This window comes from Osmia lignaria, chromosome 10 (genome assembly GCF_051020975.1).
Source record: "Osmia lignaria lignaria isolate PbOS001 chromosome 10, iyOsmLign1, whole genome shotgun sequence".
NCBI lineage: Eukaryota > Metazoa > Arthropoda > Insecta > Hymenoptera > Megachilidae > Osmia > Osmia lignaria.
Window position 1 is genome coordinate 11835666 of NC_135041.1, and position 24555 is coordinate 11860220.

Sequence of the window (24555 nt, forward strand, 5' to 3'; positions counted from 1 at the left end):
CCCAAGTCATTTATTATCTTATCCCTCTTCATGGGCCCCGGTTCAACCTTCCCAGTTATTTATTATTTTTTTGTCTTTAAGGGCCTCATGAGGCCCAACCCTTTACCACTGCATCCCTTACATGGCTGCATCCTTAACAGCCCTGTATCCCTTAGATCACTACATTCCCTATATTCCTGCATCTCGTATATGCCGGCATTCCTTATACCTCGGCATCCCTTACATTTTTGCATCCCTTACATCTCTGTACCCTTTATATCTCTGTATCCCTTACAGTCCTGAATTCTCCCTGCATCTCTTGTATCCTTTCAACCCGTATAATAACTATATAAATAATATACTTATGGCCACTGGTTCGAGTAAAGGTAAGTAAAGGTAAGTAAAGGTAAGTAAAGTCTCGTGAAAAATAATTTTAAATTTAAATTTTTGCAAAATTTAGTTCCTTTTTCTGCCGCCAGGGGGCGCTGATCCGACTTCGAAATTTCAGTTCAAATTTTTGCCGCTAGAGGGCCAAAATTACAGCATGATTTAGTTCCTTTTTCTGCCACCAGGGGGCGCTGATTCGACGTTGAAAATTTAGTTCCAATTTTTACCGCCAGAGGGCCAAAATTTCAGCATGGTTTAGTTCCTTTTTCTGCCCCCAGATGGCGCTGATTCGACATCGAGGATTTAGTTCCAATTTTTGCCGCCAGAGGGCCATAATTTATACCGAATTTATGCAATTTCGGGATATAATGGTTGCGGGGATGTAAAGGATGTTGTGGATGCACGGATATAAAGAAAGCAGGAATGTATGGAATGCAGGGATGTAAGGGATGTGAAGATAGTAGGGATGTAAGGAATGCAGAGATGTAAGGGATGTGAAAAAAGTAGGGATGTAAAAAATGCACAGATGTAAGGGATGTGAAGAAAGTAGGGATGTAAAAAATGCAAAGATGTAAGGGATGTAAAGAATGCAGAGATGTAAAGGATGTGAAAAAAGTAGGGATATAAAAAATGCAGAGATGTAAGGGATGTGAAGAAAGTAGGGATGTAAAAAATGCAGAGATGTAAGGATTGCAGGAATATAAAGGAAGCAGGGTGAACACACTCTGTAGAGGTCACCGGTGCTTCAGGGTCCGTAACTTTTGAATTCTACTTTCTAATTTTCTATTCTTATCTACTAAAATCTTATTGATACAATGAGAAAGGATTGAAAGAAGGGTTGAACGGTAGTAAATAAAATGTTATATTTATATAGATATAGATGATTTAATTGTCGAAAGAAACAATTTTCGCGTAGCTATAGGAACAACATGAACTGTGCTTGGAAAGGATTAACGCTTGTCTTTTCTTCGTTTTTTTCTTTTGTCATCTTGTTCTGGCTGGAAACGCATATTATTATTTTTTTTTTTTTGCTTTTTTTACTTTCGTACACACGGAGTGCAAAATTGCGAACACGGAGACACAATTCAATGAACGAGCGAGACTATAAACTGTTAACTGATGGTGCGGATGTTGAATCACGATTTCGCTGCTGTGAAATATTTTCATATTTTGTCGATGTCTTCCCGGTGCGTATGTGTGTATGCGTGGGCATATGTGTATCATTCACTGTAAAAGAATATCGATTCTGTACAAGTTAAAGAGATAATTAACTATTGAGTCTTCTTGAGGTATCGTTGTTTCTATTGGTCTATCGTCGGAGCTGTGCTCGTCGAAAATCTTAGTCTGCTTTCTCGATTTCTACGTTTATTTTTCTTTTCCAATTTTCTCAAATAAATTCACGATTAACTTCCTATTTTTTTTTCTTTTTTTTTTTAAATGATCGCGAGGCAGTATACAGCGTCGATTCTACGACGATCACAGCGAATGTAAAACGTGTGTCTTTCCTGTAACAAAATATAAATCTCCATTATGCATCCCCTGCTTTCACCGTTCAAGATCCGAATAATAACGCGCTACCTATTAGTGTTATCCTAATTTTTAATCATACGCCGTCTCGCAGGCATCTCAAGAAATTCAATTACCGCGTGTACTATTATACCTTCAATTTGTTCCGGTTGCGATAGAAAATCAATCACCGACATACGCGTCTCGTCGATTGACTTGCTAAAATTAAATCCTAAAAAGGTCGTCGTGGACAGTCACAAAAATATTCTGTTCGAACATCCCGCGGATACGTGTCTATGGAGCGCAGCCCTTCGTTCGCGAGCATCCGATGCTCGGAATTCATTCGTCGGTTCGTCTCTATCGTATCGGATACGTCTGAATTCCTATACCACGTGGACAACTTACGAAACTTTTTCTCTTCCCGATCGATAGATTATGCAAAGTATCGTACGAATGAAAACTGATTTTACCAATGTACCAAGAATAAAAGATACATCGACGGAAAGATTGCGTGGAATCGTGGAAAATTATTTTGACAAGAAGATTCGATGTACTGAAAAATATCGCATCTTGCTAGGAACACGATATAACAGGAAAAAGCTTCGATATACGTTGTCCGTTAACGCGTGCTTCCTACAGAGAATGCCGAGAGATCGAATGTGTTGTTGCATTTTTATCCTTCCGTGCCTTTCACAATTTCCTCACAGTTACCGAACGCATAGTTCACGCTACGAGCAAACGAAACTAGTTCGTACTAGACGAGCAACGAAAGAATAAAATTCGAACTCAACGAGATCCTATACGAATATAAATTTGTTTGGGGCGGAGAAGAGAGCGAAGGGGCGAAGGGGAGGAATTTTTATACTCTTCTTAATTGAAATATCAAGGATCACACGCAACGTTCTCAGCTTCCTTTATACATCTTAGCGCGATGAAAATTACATCGGTTCATAGATCTACGGTTCAGCTATTTCGTTCATCCTCTGTCTTGTGTTTCATACGTTACGTAGAATCTTGCAACACGAGACAGAATCTTACACTTCAGACGGATCTATACCTCTATTTCGTGCCGCTTTCATACAAGTTTCTCAGGCGTATCTACGTTCGTTCGTTCGTTCGTTCGTCGATAGTAAAAGCACGAGGACATCACGCAACGGTAATTTACCGATAACATTTCACCTTGCATCTCTCACGGTCGCAATTATGATACTTTATCGTAAAATTCTATATTACATTAGTAACATATTACACAAGCGACTTCCTGCTCGAAGTCAAACGATAGTAAAAGATCACGTAATCACGCATAGTCTCTCAATCGTCGTCGTCATTTATCAGGCCTATTTATAACCATGCGTTCTATACAACCTTAAATAGCAAAAAACATTCTGCCACCTTTTATGTATATATATTCATATCTATATAATGTAACTTCAGTTCTTCACAGCTTTTTCTTCGCCTCCTGTGTAACACGTAAGCTGACACGTATACTCCGAATTTAACAAATATAACACACGTTGACGGAGTATCGCACGATTCACAAAACGATAGTTTCATCGGGATAAAATTCAATTTTCTACATTCTTCCGTTTTCGAAGTCCTTTGGAACATCTTCACATGTTTCGAACACATCTTATTTCGCCGGTATAAACCGAGCTCCGTCTTTTCTTTAACACCAACGATTACTCGAGAAACGTGACGTATTCGATAACATCCGGTGTTTCGATCGTACACGTATCCCGTCGAACGGATAGTTCAGTATATTACTTCGTACACGGTGGCCTTCTTATCGCCCGATCCGGTCACGATGTACTTGTCATCGGTGGAGATATCACAACTGAGCACCGAAGAGGACTCCTTCGACTGAAACAGAACGAAATGATTTCGTTAATTTACCGTTCAATATCCGTATCAAAAGAAATTGGGAGATAAAAGGTTGAAATGTTACCTGGAATATCGAGGCGCCGTACGGTGTGCGCCAGGCGTTTAATAAATTGTCCTTGCCGGTCGAGACGAACCACTTGCCGCAGGTAGCGAAACGTAACGAAAGTACACAGGACTCGTGCAAATGAAGCTGATATTTGTCCGGCTTCGTCGCGTGAAGCACTTCCACGTTTGAGTTCTCCATACCCACAGCCAACCACTCACCGGTCGGACAGTAGCCAAGAGAGAATATTTGCGAGGTGAAGTCGTGTTGCTGTAGTTGTCTACCCTCGCGAAGGTCCCACGAACGTACCGTGTTGTCCAGCCCACCGGTCCAAAGTTTGGACCCGTCGGCTGATATGTCGATGCAAGACGCTCCATCCGTGTGTCCTTGGAACTGCCTGACCAGAGATTGATTCTGCAGGTCCCAGACAGCGATGTTGCCGTCGCTACAGCAGCTGAAGCAAACTTTCGAGTCTGGGGAGATTGCTAAAGCGTAGCATGCTGGAGCGTTCGAGGTCAATTCTGCTTTGATCCTCGGCGTTGGACTCGCCAAGTCCCAGATACTTAGGTTGCTCGCCTCGCCGCCTACGATTAGGGTTCTACCGTCTGGTAGCAGCTTCACCGATCTGTTTTTATCGTAGAAACAAAAAATTGTATCGGTAAATTCAGATATAATATCTCAGAATTAATTACGTGACTCTAGATTCACACGGTCTGGGTTCGTAACGTTTGAACCTTTCAAGAGTGTCATCATCGAAAGTTCAAATATTATCAAGAACAGGGTTGGCTTTTGACGCTAATCGATATCAACACGTGCGAGACGAATACACCGAAAGCTTCTCTAATTAGTCAGAGAGATACACGTGTCAAAGACGTAGCGGTTGTTACTCGGAGAGGTTGAAATGATTTCGAGAGCGGCGGCAAACGAGACCGCAATATCGCTCAACGAACGCCTAATCAGAATTTATTCAGCAACGGTAACGTGTCGCCGCGTTTGCTAGACCGAGCGGAAAGTTAATGCGACGTGTTGGCGTGGCGTTCAACCAACCTGATGTAGTTGTCTCGTTGCAAGCAATCAAGCTGCGAAACGTGTTTCGCGCTACCGCTGCCGCCCTGATTGATGTCCCAGACCTTGACGCATCCTTTGCCACCGGTGTAAACGTATTTAGTTGGATTTGAGATCGTTACCGCGCACACCACCTCCCCGTGTGTCAGGGTATTTATCTGGCGCGCATGACGCGGTATTCCTTGTCCAATTAGAGCATCAGGTGGAAAGGGAACCGGCTGCATCTGCCCTTCGCTCGATACGTGGAAACTGTACGCCCTGGCGAACAAAGAAATACAAAACGACTTTAAATAACTCCTTCATACTTTTTATTTAACCTCGCAATCGTTCGTCGTCTGAACGGATAATTGGTCTCGCGAAAAAAATTACATTCCGTAGGATCAGGTGATTGCATATCAAATGGTCGATTTAATGACAGAAACGTATACTTATGCCATGCTAATTAGAAGTTTGAAGTTTCGCGGAAATGACTGTGTATTCATTAATGTTCCGAATACGAAACGAACGATTGTCAGTCATAGCAAAACAATGGATCATAATGAAATTCGTGTACTATGACGCTACCCGATTTTAATTGGGATATTCCACAGTGATTGTTACCGCTAATTGATATAATATTTAGATCGTAGTTAATTTTAGAAATTTCACGAATCATCCACCGAACTCGCGGCTTTATTATCCTATTTTTAACGAGATGAGGAATTAATCGACGGGTTAGGAAAGTACTCACGGTTTGCCACCAGGTACGCCGAGAGGTCCGAGAGGTGCCCTCATGCTTCCATGAGGATCGTACAGTTGCTGAAGCGGCGGTCTTGCGGGATATCCGTTCAGTGCAGGAGGATAACCCAACATGTCCACATGGGGTCCTGCGGGTGGATGATGCGGCGGCGGATAGTGTGGCGGATAAGGGCCGACCGCCGAAGCCGAGACCAGCGGTTTGCTGGAACTCGATGGTTTCAGACCACCGGAGCCGGAGCTGCTACCACCTGTCGACCATACATTCATCATCAGACTTGTCATCTACTTTCCATCGGAATGATCGACAGAAACCCGAAAGATTGATCGACGTAGACGAGAAAGATTCTTAATGTTTTTAATTTTCTATCAAAGTTATCAACGAGATCCTAAGTGTTCTGTAATTAAAATGAATTTTAACGACATTAAACGAACCTGCTGACGTAGGTGTGACAGGTTTCGAGATCGGTGTGGTCGGTTTCTCCCTTTCTTCCATCTTCTTAGCCGAAGGTGTACTCGCATTGCTGCTCGTTCCGCTTCTCGGCGAAGGTGGTGGCGCTTCTTTTTTCACCTGGCTGTTCAAAGGCACCGAGGATGGACCAAGTTTGTCGAGGCCGTTTTCTCTTGGCGACGAGGTGCCATTCGCCGCAGGACTCCCTGGTCCTTCGCTCGCATCGTCGACTACCAGGTCCTGGTCGCTCTTTTCACCATCGCTTTGCTGTCGGGGAAAAGATGTACCGTTTTACTAAGGAATTACCATTGGAGGAAGAACTATTCTGGGATACTTACATGGCCCATGTCTTTGTCCTGTTCTTTCTTCATCTTCTTCAAGGGAACGTGATCGTGGTGCTGAGGGTCTGGTGATCGTGGCCTACTGTATTTTTCACGTTCGGCCGGTGATATCGAGTTTCTCTGTAACAAATAAAATTAACAAAAATATAGACCGATGTTTGCAATTTCAATCGATAAAACCTCTCATTTCAATATTTGCAATTCGCAACACCTTTCAAATGTTTAGAATTAATTACAAGAACCACTTGTACATTTCAAACAGAGGGAACAAATATTTTCGAGATAATGTTGAAACTATCAAACAGTTCTTTCCGGTATTATCGATCGCTTATCAGAAACGGTAAATATTGTCGGATAAAAGTAATCGTTGTCAGGTTACACGCATCTGTCATAGGATGATTGTTTGAAGAGAGCAAAGACGAGGGGAAAGTACGTCGTAAAATGGGCGTTAAAATTTATCGCGAGAAATCCTCCCGACCTGGTGTATATCCTGGTTTCATTTCGAATAATGGTAGTCGATTTCGTTGTATTATTTCATCTGACGATAACGATTTTTCCCCGCGACGATTAAGAAAACGGAAGTGTCGAGACTCGTGTTTAAAATGTTTGAAATTCTTTCGTCTCACGATTAAATGAGAAATATTTTTCCGTCGATGTACCGAGGGGCAATTTAATTACGCTTCCTTCCACGATTCCACCACGTACGTCGTCGAGAAAAAGCGGAAAGGTAAATAACAGAAAAATCGTTGACTCAACTGAAAGGTGTCGGCTATAAAAATCGAGACAAGCAATTTTTGTTTGCTTCGAAACCTTCGATGCGAATACGTTTTTATCCACTTTTCAAAAATAATCTATCGAGTCTATTAATTTCCGAGAGATCTTCCCTTCTGAACTATCTTCTCCGCAGAAAAGGGATACGAATCGGTCTCGAAAATGCTGCTGCCAATACCTCGGAGATACGAAGGTCCCGAAAGTGATCGAAGATATGATCGACAAGAAGTTTTACGAGCGACAGTTTTGTCGTCGATACGGCAAATGGCGTCTCTTTCTCCTCTTCATCGGCGAGGGGAGTCCCCGATAACTGCACGCCCCATCCACAGCAACACCGTAAACTACCCTCTCGCAACCTCTCCCGACCCCAAAGTAAATCTCCTCTTCTCAATTACCCTTCGTCTCTCATCCACTGCCACCTCTGGCTCGGTCCATTACCCCGACGCCTCGGTATCGTCCCACCCAATGTTGCCCGTGTCTGGAGAACCCATGCGTCGACCAAAGGGAAATGAAAGGGTGATTTAGGAAACCGACGCGACGGTTATTCTTTCAAGACTCCGCGCTCAGTTAAAATCCTTCGTTATTCTCAGGCAATTCCACGGCGACGATATTTTTCCATTTATTCACGTTATCGTAGCTTACGCTTCGCATCTTTCAACGCCTTGCCAAAGAAACATTTCACAGGATTTACGAGTAATTTTCTTTCGTTTCACCCTCTTATCGCGGCTAAGGATCATCAACTGGTAGAAAAAGAATGGTATTCCGAGATATTATCCGGGCGAACCGGAAGGTGCGGCGAAGGCACGCGGCGAAGGCAATCCGGGAACATCGAAAAATTCGCTTCGATTTCCAGGTCGGATATCTCGCAGAGTCGAAACGATTCGTTCGACAAAAAGGAGCGAGAACAAAGGGAAAGGGAAGCGAATTCCCGGGAAAGACGCAAGAAAACACACGCTCGCGTCCAACGACTTCTCAAAGGAAGGAAGGAATCCCCGAAGAGCCGTATTACGTGCCCCGCTCGAGTTTTCTCGAACGAAAGAACACGAGAAGTGGGATTCGTTTTCTCTGCGGACAGAGAGGGAGGGGGAAAAAAAAGGAAGAAGCTACTTCTCTCTCGTTACCTGGTAATGGCCAGTCACTATTTATCCGAGCAGCAGCCACTGCAGTCGGTCTGGTACGACTGTCGTGTTCCTGGAAAGGAAAGCCTCGACGAGAGCCGAAGAGTACGCGTCTCGGCGCGATCTCCTTTTCTCGGATAAATCGAGGGTAAAAGAAAACAGGCGAGAAGTGGGGAACAACGAGTTTGACTGGATATTTCCGAGAACGATCCGTTCTCCCTCGGAAGAAGAACGGAAGAGATATCTCGCGAAAAGAATACGAAGAGGCGAGGCATTATCATAAAAATGCGAGGAATCTCTGAAGATCTTTGGATTTATGTCGGAACGGAGATGGTTAGCGCGAGATAAGTTTCGAAGAATCGGGATGGTTGGCTGGCGCGGATAAAAGGAACCGTATGAATCGTCGTTGCCAAAGTTTCGACGTGTCATAGAATTTTTATGCCACGGTACTATCCTCTCTTTCGTAGCTGCCTCGAGGGAACGAAACGGCTGGCAAGCTTCACTGCCGTGTCTGAGAGGCTACCACTTTGCCAACACGATACTCTTTCCAGTCGATCATTTCGGTGCTACCTACACCTTACTCGATCCCCCGTTCGTTCATATTTTATCGGCTTCCTTTTCTCCGCGTTTATCCGAACTGTTTCACCAGACACGCGTTGTCCTTTCCTCCCTGCGATCAATTTTTCCTTCGCACAATACCTTTCGAACCCGCTTCGGTGTATTCGGAAGCCTTATCTACCCAGTCTGCGAACGCATCGAAACACCGAAAGCACTCGACGTTCTCTGTCACCGGTCTCGTTATTTCTCGCTTCCTCTTCCCCTGTGTATTTCTCCAGGTTACGCGTGTACGCGATCCGACCTTCGTTCGCGTAAGTTTACTTACACCTAGGTAGCCTCCGTCGGGATGGTAGACGGTAGCAGGCTTTCCAGCAAAGAGGGTTCTCGCGCCACGATCAATAGGGAGGGGGGAGGCAGTCGGTTGCTCTCAAAGGGGTGGCCTGAAAAGGAAGCGAGAGGTGGAAAGAGGACCGGGGGACGAGGGTGTTGGGTACACGGTAGATATATAGATTTTGTAGTGTTAGGGACGACTTGGTCTGCCGGCAGGCAAGCAAGCAGAGGTAGGCGAGCAAGTTGGCAAGCAACGGCAGAAGCAGCAGCCAGAGATGCTGGTGGTGGTTGCTGAGGGAGGAAAGGAAAGGGAAGATCGGTGGTGTGCGCGGTATTGGGGTTGGTGGTCGGAGCCATGAGGGTGGTAAGTGAGTGAGCGACTCCTTCACCACGACGCTTCGTCTCAACCCAACCACCGTCACCCATACCATCGAACCAGCGCCGACCTTACGGATATATCCCAAGCCATCGACTACCTCCATCCTACTCCTTCCTTTTCCGCCTTCCTCCACTCGCCAAGTAGTCTTCTTACCCACTCACCCCCACGGTATTCCGCCTCAACCATCCCACGGTTCGCCTGTTTCCCTATTCCTCACTCCACCCTCGTCGTAGCCAGGACCCCAAGAGAGGAGGTTACGAACCGAAGTCGCGTCTCCCAAGACCCCGCAAACCCCAGTTGGTACAAGATTGCACCCAGAGGTTCTCAACCCGACGCCCATGTTCGCAAGAAGAATCGTTCGACCGTGCGAAACCGACACTCCTGCTTATAGCTATCTAAGTGCACAGATCAAGAGCTTTTCATTCGAGTACGTGCCTTCTTCAGATCGTTCGATTCAACGTGGCTGAATTGCCAGAGGTTTATTATTCATCGGGACGACCGATTGATCATTTAACAAAAATTTATCGTCTAATTAAAATGTCTATCAATGTTTGAATAGAAAATGTATTTATATTATAATAAAAATTTTATGTATGTATTCGTTAAAGTAGCAATTGGTTATTCGCTTTCTTTCTCCCACTAACCATTAATTTACTTATCAAAATCACGAGCGCAATGTGATAGAAAGATTCATCGGGATGTTACCGCGCAAGCGTAATTTCGCCGGTGCCCGTGATTACGTTGGACGGCAACCTCACTCGAGGATGCATGGAATTTTTAATGGGACCCCCGGGAATACCAGCAACCGATTTCTGGAATCAACCACATGTCACTGGGTCACCGCGAGCATCCATCATCGCGGCAATTAGTGAACGCGAACTTTTATTTTTCGAACCTCGATCTATTTCATTATATTATACAACAGTCCATTAATTTCATTATTCGTTGATTGCGTCGAACTAGAAATTTGGCGAAAAGTATTTTCACAAGTTTAAAGGTGATCAAAGTAAAAGTCCATCGGTAAGAGGATTCGAAAACGTTCGTTGCACTCAAGTAGTTATAGACGTTCACTAGTCAGACGGCTGCTGTCACATGAAGAACATCGATTTATGAAACTTTTTCTGATATTTTGAAATTCCCTCAAAAAATATATGTTTATAAAACAATTTGTAGCCTACATCGTAAACAGTTAGTTTTCATTTTCCATCGAGCCCGGTGCCGTTTTCTCTGACTATCCAGCACACCGTTGTTTCTACCCTCTTTTTTTCGTTTCCCATCCCTTTTCCACGCTGTCTCACCCCGCCACCTCTGTCCCCGCTCAGCCGTTCCTCATTGGTCGGGGGAGGAGAAGAGCCCTGCGGTGGAATTTGCATTTTTAAATTAACTCGCCTCTGTTTGCAGCTATCTCGCCGCGGCGCCGCCACCGTCGGTCCGGGCTTTACAATTTTATGCAACAACGCGCTCCGAGTGGTTCGTCGTCGCCACCCTCCGCGACTCTACCTACACCACCCCTCCGCCAACTCGTCCCTGTCCCTTTCGTCGTTGCCGCAAACCGTCCCCGGGTGATCGATATTATTGTTATCGTTATCGTTCGACCGACCTCGAAGCGGCTGCGTTTCCCATCGACGTTACCGTTGCGGCCAATTACTTGAAACCACGGCAGAACGACAGGTTTTACGGCGAACGCGTGCTATCCGGTATCGCGAGAACAGACCGACTGCAATATGCATCGAATCACTCCCCCCTCACTTTTTATTTCCTTTTCCTTCGTATCTTCGTGACCCCGGGCTATCTCTTCGTTTTGTCCATTCATTTTTCCGGCATTTCGCTGCTTTCGTTTTTGGTTGCTCGTCTGCCGTTGACCGCGGCAGCGAAATACACAAACGGGCCGAGCGATATTCTATGTCTCGCGGCTTTATCGAATACAGAAACCGCGACGATTGCTTTCTTTTTCCATTCGGCGATACAGAGACCGACGCAGCTGGATGCATCGAGGAAATTGCTGGTAACCGTCGGGCTTCGATGATAGCCTCCGGAAGAACAAATATTTTTCCCAGATTGAATTTCTTTCCCCTGCTCGCGGACATTTTCCTGTCGCGAGCTTTCCGAAGACACGACGTTGCAAAGGAATTGACGTCGGAACGTGAAATAACCAGTCCGGAAACATTGAAAACGCCCCGTGTATTAGTCGCGACGACGGCGTAAGATCGCAAAAGGAAGAAAGTGAATAGCCTGCCATAAAGTGGTTGCGTGTTATCCGTCGCGAGGGGTAGGAGGAAACATTTTTATCGCGCCATCAAAGGGAAGACAGAGGGGTGCCGGGGGTAGAGTAAACGTGGTGGAAAAAGAAAAAGCGGCCAGCAGGAGAAAAGAAGAACACAGGCGTGGAGACGAGACGAACGAGCGGAAGAAAGGGAAGAGTTCCGGTAATTGAAACGCCCCTGGTGGATTACGATCGTCGCTTTATTTCGTGTGCTCGACAGTGCCGGGCTTCTCCCCTATTATCTCGCCCGTTTCTTCGGCTCTTCCTTCGGCAGTTAGAGAAATCGGAACGAGACACGACTGGGGGGGTAGAAAGAAACGTGAAAGGGATAGTGAATGGTTAGAAAAGGAGAGAAAGGAGAAGATAGATAGAAGATGGAGGTCGTACGCAACAATGCCCGAGGAGAGGCGCATTCTCGCGCGATTACCGACGCGCTCTTCGGCCCTAACGAATGGCTTCGCAAACCGTGCCCGCTTTAAGCTCATTACGCGGCGCAAAAAAGTCAGTTAATAGGCGTCCCGGTGGCGTGGCATCGGCAGCGAGACTCCAGGAACGGACAGCGGTGAATGAAGAAGAAGAGGATCGACCGACCGGCCGTCGCCGATCGAACCACTGATTTATGGCGGCAGTATATCCCGACGGGAAGACGGCCAGAGTAGACTTCAATTCTACTATCGCGAAAACGTTAAACGCTGTACCCTTGACGGGACACGTACGAGCAACCCTTTACCGAAACCGCCCCTTACCATCGACGGACTGCATGTAGGAATCTTGTTAACCGGCCACGCTAGACCCTACGATCCTGCCTACTTTCGATCTTACACGTGTTCCTAGCCAATGTACCAGGGCTATCGATAATACATGAATTATGGCCGGCACGAAAATGGGCTATGAACATTTTCGATCGTACACCGGTTACCAGCCACGATGTACCGTGGACGATGGTTGAATACGGACACGCCGTTGGGTGGGCGGAGTGTCGTGTATTATTACTAACTGTGATCGAGGTGACAGGCCGCTGTATCGAGCTGATTTCGAACGTCACGCCGGAAGGATATTCGTAGGAAATTAATTAAAATCTCGAGGCTGATGGTCAAATTTTTCTCATTCCCTCGGAACTTAATATTAACAAACCTCCATTGGTACAATATCGATTCCAAGGTTCTGTGCTATCGAATTAGTTCAAATTGCACGCTGAATAATTGAATTTTCATAAACAAGTTCGTCGGAATAATTGATTTAATCGAAAGCATAACAAAATTCTGGAGAAAGAAATTCAAGGGTTTAGGATGATAATTCATTCGATTTTGCTACCAGCCGTTTCAAAAAACACGAACGCGTTCAGAGGCGGACGATTATATTGTGAAATATATACGGAGACGTAATTACGGGGCGGTCGGAGAGAGTCGGTGGCCCCGGGCGGAGTTTTACGGCCGCCTCATTAAATTACGAACTAATTACCGGTCGGCGAATTATTAAAAAGCTTAGTCGGCCGTTAAACGTGCCGTGAGTCGTAAAAGAGTGACTCCGCCACGCGGCACGTGTGTGAGTGCGTGCAGAACGATGAAACGCACGGTATTCGAGGCCGATGGCTCTCATTCGGTTGAAGAGACTTTATCCTCTGCCTTGACTCGTCGACCACAGGGAAAAATTAATTTTTATCAAACCGATGGCGATGTTCCCGAACTTCCTGCCTCGAAATTACTCGTCCTCGACACCCTTCGTAACTTTTCATTTATCCCGCTTCGTTCCCGGTTAACTCTGACAATTTTTTTAAAACATCCATCCTTTTCGAAATAAAAATTCCCGTTAAGAAGATTCAACATTCGCGCCCTGTTGACACGATTAACGAACCTCTTCGCCGCGTTACAATTATTCGACGGAACCTTTAGAGCTCTCGACGCGAAACGAATGGCGAATTATTCACGCGGCTGGTGGTCACGCTCGCGGAGCGTTTTCACGTTTCGCGGCGTGACGTGTGCGTGCGTGAACGAATACCACGGCACCAGGACAGCACCGTCGAGTTTCTTGTTTCGCAATTAAATTAACGTGCGCGCACCCTCGTCCCACGAAGCGCGATGAATGGCGAGCGTAAATATCGACGCGGGCGAAACGTGACGAAACGCAAGCCGAACGAATCGATCGTAAAAGAGCGAAACGAAACGATTCAATGTCGCGGAACTGTTCGAATTATCCTGGGCCGCGCCTCTGGAACCTTTCTAACAACTACCCCGCCATTCCACGCTGTGTCAATTTCATTTCTATTATTACCATCGTTGTTTCCGGTTCACCTTTCTCCGGCTATTGTCGAGATCGATTATCGTCTCTTGAATCGCAGCTTGAAATCAAGTCAAGAGAATATAAATTTGTCAAATTTTATCGTTAAAATTGCGGAAACTTCTAACGATTCGAATAAAACGAAGAAATATATTCTTTCTTCGACTTCGAATTAGCAAGCTTTATTAAGCCCAGCGCGCTTCGTTAGAAGTTCGAGGAGTGCTCGACGGTCGAACGGAGTTAGCAAGAGTCTTCAGGAGATTTTGTTTATACAGAGATAACAATCCCCCGAAGTGTCTCGTAAAAACGAGCGCTACTGTTGCTTCGGTTAACGAGAAAAGTGGCCATTAGCGGGGCTGTTCTCGTAGGTGATGGTATTACCTTGATTTCCATAACAAATGTTCGCGCGAGACGAGACGGATCGGTGTGAATAGCTGATTCGACGAAGCCGAAACATGGTAGGGAAGATTGAAGAAGAATCGGGCGAAAGACGAGACCCGGAAGAGAAGAAAGGGGAATGTCATTAAGAGCGGCGTGATGTTTTTAATTAATTAATTCGCGGCTACCACGGATTTATCTTCCCATAAATTCCGGTGTATCGGTGTTGCTGCGAGAACTTGGGGGGTCGAAACCATCATCCGCCGTGGTTCGAGGGATGATATAACGAGGGAGACGAGACGGAAAGAAAAAGGACAAAAGGGAGAAAGAGAGGGTGTAGTGGAAAGTATTTAAAAATATTAAGTACCCCCAACGGAGCCGGATATTAAGACAGGGTGGTGAGGTAAAATCGGCTACGTCACGAATAGGGTGGAAGCAGGAACGAGGAAACTGACAGAGAGGAAGCGGAGTTATAGGATTGAAGCTGTAGGATGAACAGGGGGTTGGGTGAAAGGGATGAGGGATGGTTGGCAGGGGAACGTTTCAATTAGTAATTAAAACGTACCGTGCTACCCGTAACCCTGCCGTCTCTACTTTACACAGTGGCTGCTGTCTCTCTTATACCGTCCTCGTCATCGTTCCTACCGCCGCCATCTTGTAAATTAATTAATGCGCCCCTAACGAGATCAGAGGTGTCGGTAAGGCAGCTGGGATCGCTAGTTCTCTACCCTGTCCGCGGAGAGGAAGAACAACCCCTCGGTGTTTCCGACGATGAGCGTCTCGGGGTAGCGTTTCCAACAACCACTTCTCTTCTTTCGCACCGGTACGCGTTTCTCGCGCAAGCGTGTTGCTCTCTGTTTATAAGTTAAATTCCATCCCTCGAGCGGGTAACTCGATTTTCATCTCGCATCTGTCGCTTCGATTTCAGCTGGAAATTTTACCACGAAATTTTTCTCCCTTTCGAGCCGACAACTTTCCCTCGTCATTCTCGCGATGGAAAGTAGTAATCGGTAAACGGTTCGTGTTCCGAATAGTCTCGAACGAGAGATCTCGTATACCGCTTCAAAAGCATCCCTCTTTTCGCAACTGTCTTTTCAAACGTTCAATCAGGACCGTTGGCTGAAGCAGAAGTGAATTAGTCTGTTCCGGGGGTCTTTGGGAAAGGTTGCGGAGGAAGGGGTGGGAAGGGGTAGACAGCAGGCAATGTTGGTCGGGAGCCGGTGTCAGAATCTCTCCGACCCTTTCAAACCCTTTCATCGACGCTTCGCCCGCTTACATAATGCAGCCACTCTAATTAAAATAAATTACACTCTCGCGTCAGTTCGCTCTTTTATCCGCCACACCCCCGCCGGGCCAGCGTTCCTCTTTTTTTTTCCACCCTCGTTTCACCGCCGTCGTTTTTTTTGCACCGCACTTTCGACCACCGCCAGGCAGCGACACCAGCTAGGTAACCCCTCTCGTTCTCTCAACCCTCACCCCCCCTCGTTTATTTGCACTTTATTCGAGATTTAATTTACCGACCTCCGAGCGACAGGCTCGTTGGTGTGCGCTCGACTCTGTGATGGGATTAAATAACAAAAAAAGAGAGAGAGAAAGAAGGAGACAGAAAGGGTCAGAAGGTTCAACAGGGTGAATTCGCGCGAGCCAGAGAAAGGAAAGCCGGATAAAGAGTGTCGACCAATGGGGAACCGACGGGAAAATGGCCATACCAAGGAAAAGTACGCGACAGAGGGAACAATCGATGGTCGACGTCTCCATTCGCGACCGATTTTTCGAGGGTGCAACGCAATCGAAGGTATAAAAAAAGCAAGCCTCTTCTTAAGCCCCTTGCTAATCGGTATTCGTGTACCAGCGACCGGCTTTCCTAAAGAGGAAATCGATAATTGCAGGCACGGTTCTTTTGTTCGACGATCATAATAATCGAGAACGATCTTTTGATCTCCTCCCAATTGCCCTGTTTCTCTCACTCCTCTAATTAACGCTGAAAGGTTCGCGAGAAAACACGCGACCGCCGCCAAAGTGGATTTAGACGCGGATAACGTTCGATCGCGTTCGAACGGCTCGACGAGTGAACGGAATGAAAAAGAAAAAGAAAAAATATATATTGAACGAGCCTTTGATCGATCGCAATGGTAGACGCGACGCGATCGTGCCCTCCTCAAAGACTCGTTTCCCGCCGTGTGTCTCGCTGTCAGCTCGCTTCCCCGCTCGTTCTCGCTCCGCGAACGAATTAATGCGCCGTCGCTTCTCGAGTACTTTTCTCATTGGCATCGAGGGCCACTCGCTTTCGCGACAATTTGCCGCGAGCTACTCGGATCGGCCGTAAGTATCGTGAAATTCAATTAAGTTCGTGCTCGTGCAACTCGAGGCACTCGTTCTTTCTCCCTTTTCCCGGTCTGCTTCTAACCGACCGAAAGCGGTGAACGTTCGTTCTCTCCTGCACCGGTTGCAAGAAGAAAAGAAGTAAAAGAGGGAAAAAAGACACGTCTGTTCCGACGCGTCGCGACGACGATAAATAAATATTCCGCAGTCGTTCCGCCCTTTTTTTTCTCTCCTCCTTACCTCTCGGCTCGTTTCTCTCGCGAGCCGCGAGAACAGTCGCCTCTTCTCGGTGTTTCATGAATCGGTTATGAGTCCACACCTCGGCTACTCGTGCCAGTTAGAGGAGACACCGGAAACGAGCAGACATTTTCACCCTCTTTTTCCATCGTACGCCGTTCGTCTGACTTTTTATGTATTTTTCTCCGCGCGTACACTCTCGAGAAGCTTCGTCGCTTTGCGCGAGGAAATATTTCTTCGGATCGTGAGAAGAGCTTTGAATGGACGGGGGTGTAAGGAGCGGAGGGAAGGGTAGAAAAGCTTCTTCCGGGAACGGGAAGACGGAGCTTACCGGTGCACGAATAATAACGACTCGCGTTCTCTTCCGTTTTCTCCTCGTCGCTTTTCCATTCGACGATACCAGCTTTTCTCTCCCTCCTCCCCCCGCCCCTATCCGGCTTTTCCTTATTCCTTTCCGCGACGATTCCGCGAAACCGTGCACGCTTGCTCCGAGGATCCGATCGAAAAAGGGTAAGTGGCGGATTTCGAAGAACGAGAAAAAGGGGTTTGCGCAGCGAAAAGGTGAAAGAATATGAAAATTCAATCGGGTAATGAGAATCGTTGAGGAAAAAGAAAGGTTTCTATCTTCTGATACGGAAATGGAAAACAAAAATGTATAGTTAAAGACGCTTCGGAGAGAACATTGCAAAGTAAATAATGCATAATTTCAAAGAAAAGAATCTGAAATGCTAAGCATTTTTTTCTACCCACCCCTCGTGCTGAACGTCACGTTTCTGAACTGATTCCACGCGCGTTACATTTCCTCTGCTAGGAAGAAGCAGTAGCGGAAAGCCGGATCTTTAAAACCCTCTTTCACGGCACGTTTTCGCGTGTTTGCGAATCGCCCCGCGGAGCATCTTGCTCGCTCCGGTTAGCCGGGTTAATTTTAAATTGCTCCCCGCGTCGCTCGTAATCCAGCCAGCCGCTCGACGCAGCCGTTTCGCTCGAGAGTAAACGTTTGCTCGCGCCCGGAACCAGAGAATCCAACGAGGATAAACAAACAAATATAAATCTCTGTACGCTAGGTTCGCGCGAGAGAAAGGGACGGTGAAAGTGGTGCTGCTTGAATTCTCGCGAGTCTTAAACCAAGGAACATCGCGCGTTTTGTAGCTATTTGCAACGTGTTTCTATCTCGCGAATCAGGGAGAATCAGGTCGAAAAATATCATTAATTCGGGTTCTAATTATACACGCGACAGACGAGGGTGAAAGACGCGAAACACGCGTCACGTACCCTGTTCCCAGCATCCGAAACAAGGGATACAGCGCGAAGGGTCGAGGGAAAGGGTAAAAGGACCGACGTACCGGCAATCAGTAACATTATACGACGCGACACGAGCCAACCACCCCATTAGCATTCATATTTCAATTTCATAGCCGTCGGCCTCGTGGTGATACCGGGGATCCTGGTAAGGACGAGCCAGGCTGCGGGACAGAGATAAATAGAAGTTCGATGGAAGGGTGAAAGCGAGAGGGAACGATATAAGGGACAGAGACGGGGAGAGAAAGAGGATTAAGTGGAGACAGCGAGAGAAAGATGGGGTATAAATGGAGGACCGAAAGAAGGACGGAGATGTGTGAACAACGACGATGAAGAGATTGAAAAGAGACGTAGAGGGGTAGCGATGGGAATAACACCCTCGTGACTCTAAATTAAAGAAAAAAGTGATCCACTTAATAGGAAATTTTTATTAGTACAGGATTTTTAATAAAGGTATGAAAAAACAAACGGTCGACGAACGCGACGATATCGTGCAGCAATTAATTAAGGTAAAATGTGTCAATTGTTTGATTTTATTGACGATATTAATAGCACCGTAACACCGGTTCGCTGATAATTATAATTTACATCCCCTATAATCTCTGTCGCTGCATTTGAATATTATATGCCCTAAAAGTTGATGCCCCGATTAACAGTCCATTAGCACTTAAATTACGAGCGACGTGATTCAAATGAAATTAAAATCGATTAAAAATTAGTAGACCGATCGAGGAACAACTTGATTAAAATTTACACGGGAATATTGAATATCACATTCAGCGAGGACACCTGGTCGCGATGAATTTTACCTACTGCATTATAAAAGAATAAAAATTGGAAAATAGCGAATGCAATTTGTTAATTGTCGAATAAACAGGCGTATTTTTTTTCATCGAATCTCGTCCATTTTTCTGACGTTTCAAAATGATTACTAGGATTACCTTGGATCGATTGAAAATGTTCGAACGATAATCGAATTAGTCCCATCGCTAGCTCGTACGTACACATTATGAAAGCACGAGGATAAAGATAGAAATAGAGGAGGAGGATGAGCGGAAACAAGCGAGAAACACGAGGGAATAGAGAAAGAGAGGGGTAATGCCGATGGAAACCTATTACCATCTATCTCAATGCTGGTGTAATGGATGCGCAGCCCCGATTATCAATCCGTAATAATTGTGCATATTAAACGGACGCTAATTATCGGTCCAGCCGCGGGCCACGGCCACCGCCGGTAAATTGTGCAAGTTATGCTGGCTGTGTACGCTGTTAAAACACCGGCGCGTAATGACGGGTGCGGAAAAGAGCTACGCCGAAAAGATAATTACGTTGGAAATCACTCTGGACAAATGTAACGCGAGCGATATAACCACTCTGAGTAAATTGCGAATCAATTTTACAAAACGTTCGGATATATTCATTCAATGATCGTCCTACCCCGAGGAATCGTATCAGTTGATTCAATTACACAAATACCGTTTTTGCGAACTATATATAACAATTAATTAATAGAGTATCAGTCGTATCAAATTTTATCAATTATAAGTAAAAACTGACTAAAATCATTCGCTTTCGAATTTTACCTCCTAAACGATACTAATTAATGAATCGTTATCAAAGGACCAGAGGTGCGTGATAATTTTACCTTAATTATCCCTTCTCTGCGAGAAGTTCGTTAATTCGAACGTCAAAAAATTTCCCGTGCCTTTCATATTCTGACAAAAATTTCCAATTCATTTTTTATCCTTTTCTTTCTCCTCGTTTGGTATTTTCTCTGTCAAAAGATCGTTGATGCGACGGGAATCGGGAATAACAGTTCCCTCTGAATCGATTTACTCTAGCATCGAACTTCTTGCCAAGAGGATCGATCGCGAAACGATCCCGTGTCCTGCTGGAGAGATCGTAACGCGGCAACACCGGCCCCTGGAGCTGTCTCTCGAGCTTTTTTCGCCTGCCCGGAGCGCTTTTAATAAACGCGCGCCGCGCCCTGTAGCCGCGCTTTATGCTATCAAAGGTGGGGTAAAGGGCGCGAACAGGGCAGAGAAAGAGGATAACGAGACGGAGAAGAACGGGGGTGTATTCGACGACGAGCTTTTTACGGTCCTGTGTTCTGCTGTTCGGGGCTTTTACGTCCATTTCAGGTTTCCGCCTCTTCCAAAGCCTGATCTGTAGCCTTCTCTCTTTCTTCTTCGCGCGTTCTTCCACTTTCATTCACTTTACGCGTCTCACCCTCTTCAACCGTTCCTTCCCTCCGTCCCTCTATTATACCGTGCACCCTTTCTCTGTTCTTTCCCACCCGACCGATTTTATTTGTTTCACCGAGCCACGCTCTAATTTCTTTCGCCAGATGAAATTCAACGTGGTCAAAGTCGTTCCTCGAGCAGAATACTGCTCTCTGTTCTGATTCCGTCGGTCAATCTCGGTAAAATCTGACCCGAGGTGTGAGAAGCGCCACGCGAACCATAAAACCCGGGAAACGCTCGGATTTTACGGTCTTCCTATCCGTTTCCATCGTTCCCGACGAGCAGACGACGGTAAATCGACGCGTGTTCGTCCACCCTCTTTGAAATCCGATCGCGCACGTTTCGCGGATCATCGTTCTACGTTTGCTTAATTCCTCCAACCGGCTATAGAGGACTTAATAAAAAAATAATTTAAACAAGCAGAGAAATTTTGAAAATTTTTTTACAACACATAGCACACTGTTTCGTTGCATAAAAATTGTTAAGTAAATCGAGTATCGAGATTGATAGCCGATAAGTTTAATCAAGATTAAACGTTATCGGTACGTGTTGCTTGTATATGTGTCTACAAGTGCTGCCACTGTCTTTCTGCAAGCGAATATGTCGCGGGGAAGGTTCATCGACTTCTCGAATGAGATTATCGTTTCGCTCAGCGTCGAGATTCGTCGATTTCACGCTGGATTTAACAGAATTTCAACGTCGCGTGTATCGATATTGCTATTTACGCGCGAATTCCTCTACGATCGGAATAATTGTGTCTGATATTAATAGACTGTTATCGATTGCCCATTGGCTAAATTATATATTACTCGAATTATTTGATACTCACATGCCTCTCCTCGGCGGGATTCAGACCTGCAACAAATAAAATTATATCGTTAGATCTAATTTACGTTTCGTTTATAACGTTCACGAAAGTTAATCGAGATGACGGTATTTGGAAAAAATTGCTTTCGTCGCGTGATCAGGTTCAGGAAATGGCGAGACTAATTGGAGGAAACACGGTGACAATTATCGAGATTTACCGTTGATCACACCGGGCGAATCCATCCAGCGCATACTTTTTCCCCTACTTCAAACACCGCTGTGTCTCCCTCCGGGGGGACACCGTATTTCCCGGGAAATTGAAGCTTCACAATGTTTCTCGTGATTATTGCGGAACTAACTCTGACGGAGTCAGCGGTATGCCGGCAGAATCTTTTCCGCGCTGGGAACGAGATAAAAGAAAGAAGGAGGAGGGGAAGAAAAAAAAAGCTGGCAGAACGAAAAAGAGAAGGTAGACCTGCCGAGGAGATTTCCGAGAAGGCAGGGTGAATGAAAGAAAAGGTGGGTCGAGGGAAAAAGGTTGGAAAGGATGCTGAACGAGAAGCTTTGTCCTCGAGAAGCCGGCTTCCTACTTTGCCCTCGCTCGATTTCCTCAAACCCCCTGTGTTCTTCATCCCTTTCGAAAGCACACTTTGTCTCGTAGCAAATATCTTAACGATATCTTTTCTTCAGCTGTTTTTACCCTCCCTAACGGCTACACCAGTCAATTTCGCGTCTGGTACCATTTAAATTGCCATCACCTAATGGAATTGACTGAAATAATCGAGAACAAAAATTACCGTGTACTTTCTTTACAAAACACGAATTAACGTGTTATAGAGAGAGCATTAAACGCCTGTATCGTTGCATCGTCTACAAGAAATCCAACGTAATCGCTGAAACCTCGGACGGATACAGTTCTCAGCGGGTGGGCGGAAAAACTCGACGCCGTAAAGTTTCCATGCGCGGGCGTGTACGGTGCCATTTACAAATAAAGTAATCCCTGGAATAGCACGCTTTACGCGTCGATAAAACACGAGTCCGCAACGGGCTGGCTCGGTCGCCTGTTTTATGGTCGAGCAAATTAAGGAAAGCCGTCGCGTACGGCCGGAAGGATCCACCCTCGCTGCCATTACCGAGTTCTCGAGGGGTGGCGGACCGCGAACTCGCAAGGGTCGTGAATTTTCCTCCATGGACCAGTATTCGAGCTGGTTTCCAGGGAGCGAGAAGGAGGAGAGAAAATCTGGCAACGTTCGTCTCGTTTCATCTAATAACAGCGTGCTTCGGCCAGCGCGAGAAAACAGTTTCAACTCTTTCCCTGGGCCGGATCGTTGAACTTCCTGCCGCGGCTCGTAAACGGACGCGGAAGAGCGCGCATAATTTCCTACTAAAACGCGAACAGCTCGTTTGCCGGTGTACATGCTCGGACAGAGACGTCTTCGGAACGCGGCTTCACCTTTCGCGGGATCATTAAGAGAACAGGAAATATCAGCCGGCAAGAAGAGGCTCTTACGAAGTGCACGCTTCGACCGTGACAGCGAAAGGTTTTGAGAATTAAAATAAAAAATTAATCTCTTTATTTCCATCGCGTTATGCCGACGAGTTACGAATCCATTACGTTCGCGTAATTTATCGTCCATCGAATGGACGCTTTATAAGAACGTTTGCAGAGCATAAAAGGGTGAAGTAGCGACGATAAACGCGAAATAAGTCCCCGATCGGTTTAACGATCCGGTCGCCAAGCAGAGTAAACTCTCTTTCTTCGGACGTCGCTAGCGAACGATCGAAGGAAAACAGGGAGAAATATCCGAGAGAATTACGAGAAGCGTACACGCTCGAGGGGTCTCGATCTCCCGAGGGGACATTACTTGCCCAAGTATCCTCGATGAAATGGTAATGCCAACGATACCGGTTTCTAATCGTCTGTAAAAAGAGTCCCATCGAGTTGGTTCGGCTGGCGTACCGGTAAATCGTTTCGGGAACGAGCGGCTAGAAAGAATCGGATGAATGGTGGAGGGCAGATATTATGTCGAACGGACCTGCCAGTCGTTCGACGCCGGAATCCCCGGTAGTAACTGGGTGGAGAGGAAAACGATAACGGCCCTGCTGGAAACAATTCGCTGGGGGCAATGTTCCGGAAAGGAGGGAAGAAGTTTCACTAGTTGCCGCGACAGAAATAGTGGCCCATTACGGTTCCTTGCCTCCCTACTCGTTTCGATGCTTCCCCTTGCGAAATCGTGTCGACCAGATTCCCCTTTGCTTCCCCACAGAGAAAAACCAGCATCCCTCGCTACCACACTGATTTCAGATGTCTCGCGGTTGTTCGTTCAACTACGATCGCAGTATCACTTTGCAGGAGAACGAACAACCGATTCACCATCGTCGTCGTGAAAAGAAATACGCGTGTCAGAAAGGAATAAGATTGAACTTCGTTCTCACCAACAATGGTTCTTTCTACCTTCGAACTTCGTACTTCCTTGAAGTTTCTAGACCGGAAATTAACCTAAGACGACGACAGAAGAAATGGCCGATTCTAAAATCATTTTCAAAGGTGTCAGCGAAAAATGGACGCTACTAACAAGCAAAAGAGTTCTTCGTACCCGGTAAACGAAAATCGGTCGGCGTTTCGTTAGGACGACCCGAGGACGCTGGAAAAACGCGGAACAACTGGCCGCAGGTTATACCGACGGTAACATAGTTAGGCGAGGAGTGCAGTTCGAGATATTGCGCGAATAGGGCGCTGAAGGAGAGCGAAACGAAAAGAGAGAGAAACTGAGAAAGGTACGGGATGAACGAGAGAGAGAGAAAAGGGGCTGGAAGGGCGAGAGGAGGAAGAGGCTGAGGGGCGCGAAGGTTTAGAAGAGCCACCTAAAGGTGGATGGAACGAAAGGGGGGAAGAGTCGGAAGTACTCTCGTGTCAAGAGGAGATTCTCGAGTGCTCTCCTGAGAGACGACCATGCAGAACGAGAGCGAAAGAGAGGGATGAAGCAAGAGACGTTTGGCGAAACGCGAGGGATGACGAAACTTGTGTACGTGTATAGGTGGGCGAGATAGGAGAGTCACTTGAAGCCCTCGCGACTTTGTCAGCGCTACATGGAGCCTAAGTGCGAACGTTCTTGCACTCGTATGTCCTCCCAAGGAGAGGGACGAGGACGCGCCGTTGCAAGAGTGCATCTTCGAGGTCAAGA

General features: G+C 46.2%; 1 protein-coding gene across 7 annotated transcripts in view; it reads right to left on the reverse strand.

The window, feature by feature from the left end:
• Window positions 1-1377: 1377 nt before the first annotated feature.
• The window catches only part of LOC117611916 (protein groucho), an 81686-nt gene continuing 58508 nt past the window's right edge, over window positions 1378-24555 (reverse strand). For all 7 annotated transcript variants that reach the window (XM_034340386.2, XM_034340385.2, XM_034340382.2 and 4 more), the window contains 7 exons: window positions 21393-21418; window positions 6386-6508; window positions 6032-6314; window positions 5592-5847; window positions 4844-5119; window positions 3818-4421; window positions 1378-3732 (listed from right to left, as the gene is read on the reverse strand). In XM_034340386.2, coding sequence (XP_034196277.1) covers window positions 3625-3732; window positions 3818-4421; window positions 4844-5119; window positions 5592-5847; window positions 6032-6314; window positions 6386-6508; window positions 21393-21418 — 1676 coding nt within the window. In that variant the 3' untranslated portion in view covers window positions 1378-3624. The remainder of the gene's footprint in view (window positions 3733-3817; window positions 4422-4843; window positions 5120-5591; window positions 5848-6031; window positions 6315-6385; window positions 6509-21392; window positions 21419-24555) is intronic.